Source organism: Protomyctophum parallelum (genome assembly GCF_964188405.1).
Source record: "Protomyctophum parallelum genome assembly, chromosome: 3".
In the NCBI taxonomy this organism is placed as follows: Eukaryota; Metazoa; Chordata; class Actinopteri; order Myctophiformes; family Myctophidae; genus Protomyctophum; species Protomyctophum parallelum.
In genome coordinates, this window is record NC_139698.1 from 48121669 (window position 1) to 48123748 (window position 2080).

A 2080-nucleotide genomic window follows, 5' to 3' on the forward strand; every position below is an offset into this window, starting at 1 on the left:
TTTCTACTGTACCTCATACACTGCAGGTTTTTCAATGAGCCCATGCAGTTTTTGCAGGAACTGCTTTTCTAGTGTTACATTTCAAATGCTTTATTAATGGAAAGTGTGGTACTACCAAAGAGCCATAATAGCATTGTTTTTTAGTTTTTTTTAATCTCTTTCTTGTAGTAAAAGAAAGTTAATACCGCTCATGAAATAAATGCTTGCCAGGCAATCTTCTTTATAAGACAACAGTTACACAACAAATTAGACTTCCTGGGGAGGCTGAATGCAAAATATTATTTTAATTACCGTACGTTGTTTTCTCATAGAAGAGTTAGATTCTAGCAGATAACACAAAATAATGATAATAATACTGGCAGATACTAGAACAACCTAGTTTCCAGTTTCCAGCAATGAATAGCAGATACCAGTAGGTACTATATACTAGAAGATAATAGTACTGTAGACAACAGAAGAGGGAGTACTGGTTGTGAATTGTGATGTTATACAGTATATAATGGGGAAACACAAAAAAGGCACTTCTGAGAAAAACAGAAATAACACTGCCAGAGGGAGAGGAAAACATGGAGGGGAAGAGAGAGAGAGTGCGAACATGGGAAGATGAAGTCAAGACGGGGAGTGTGAGGGAGAGATAAAAGTGAGGACAGAGGCAGTGAGAGGAGTGGGTGTCAGTAATCCATGGGTGCCACAGCACCTTCCTCCTCATCGCTATCCGGCTCAAAGTCTTCATCATCGAGGGCGGGTTCATCCTCCTCTTCATCGTCCTTCTCTCCTCCCAGCTCGGACAGCAGCTGTTCCACGTGCTCCAGCATGGGCTGATCGTCACAACGCAGCTTATTGTACAGCTGTGAACACACAGCACGCAATTCTCACCACCAGAGACCTGAATAACCTCATTTGAAATGGGCAGTGCTACACAGTAGAAGTCATTCCACTGTACTGTGCATTTAGCAGATGTTCCTGTCGAAAGCAGAACTTAAAAGTCAACGACTGACAACAGCGTGCTAAGCTAAGCAAGAAAAATCATAGAAAGCCGGTTTGAAAAATCCTATTATTATTATCCCATTCTGAACGGGAACCCATTTTGGTGTTAGCATTGTGTCGTGCTTTAGCTATTTAAAAATAGCAGATCTACAAGCTCATATCGCGCCACCGAGTGGCGCGATACGAGCTTGTAGGTCTGCTATTTTTGAAAAATCGAAGACACTTTTAGAATCTGATCTCAGGTCAGAATGGGTTAATAATGAAACTGTCAGGATGTAGAAGACATTTATAGAATCTGATCTCAGGTCAGAATGGGTTATTATTATAATATTTGGGGGGGCCCACTCACAGCCCACACGTGGGTTGAGATCCACTGTTCTAATGTGACGGCACTGATCTACACCAGCCATCTGAAAATAGCAGATCTACAAGCTCACGGCGTGTCACAACGTGCTGTGACTAGTATAGTATAGATCTACAATGTGTGTTTTATCTTGGAACATTAAAAAAAATATATGATATTTTTGAAACATTTTAACACAAATCTAGTATCTCTGGCATTTCAGACGGATGGTCGGCGGACAAAAAAAACGTAATTTTCCGCCGAATTGACCTTATGACCCAAACTTTGTGACATTTTAACACCTCAGGAACTTAACCTGACCTCGTTCTGGACAGACAGTGGCTGAATGCTGACTCACCTATAAACGTACTAGCTTTGATACAATTAGCATACAAATACATTACCACACTGGCACCACCAGGGAGATTCAATTTGCTGGCAATTGCTTTATTAAAATGGGGTGAAGGGGCTGTGTGTGTGTGTGTGTGTGTGTGTGTGTGTGTGTGTGTGTGTGTGTAGGAGGGGGGGGGGGAGGGGGAGGAGGGGTGTCACCTCTCTCCTAATTTGTGATTGATTGGGGACTGCCAACGTAAGCTATAACTCGCTTTCTTTATATCAAGTGTCAGAAAAGTCACTATTTCATGTAGACATTTGAATATAAATGAATTCTCAGATTTCTTAGTTTCTATATGCATAAAATACCATAAATTACATATTTACAAGCCAATCACATTATACTGTGTGTGTGTG

General features: G+C 41.0%; 1 protein-coding gene across 1 annotated transcript in view; it reads right to left on the bottom strand.

Moving 5' to 3' along the window:
- Nucleotides 1-237: 237 nt before the first annotated feature.
- LOC310856165 (uncharacterized protein) overlaps nucleotides 238-2080 on the bottom strand; it is a 68166-nt gene continuing 66323 nt past the window's right edge. The window contains exon 11 of the mRNA XM_083761412.1: nucleotides 238-848. Coding sequence (XP_083617538.1) covers nucleotides 672-848 — 177 coding nt within the window. The 3' untranslated portion in view covers nucleotides 238-671. The remainder of the gene's footprint in view (nucleotides 849-2080) is intronic.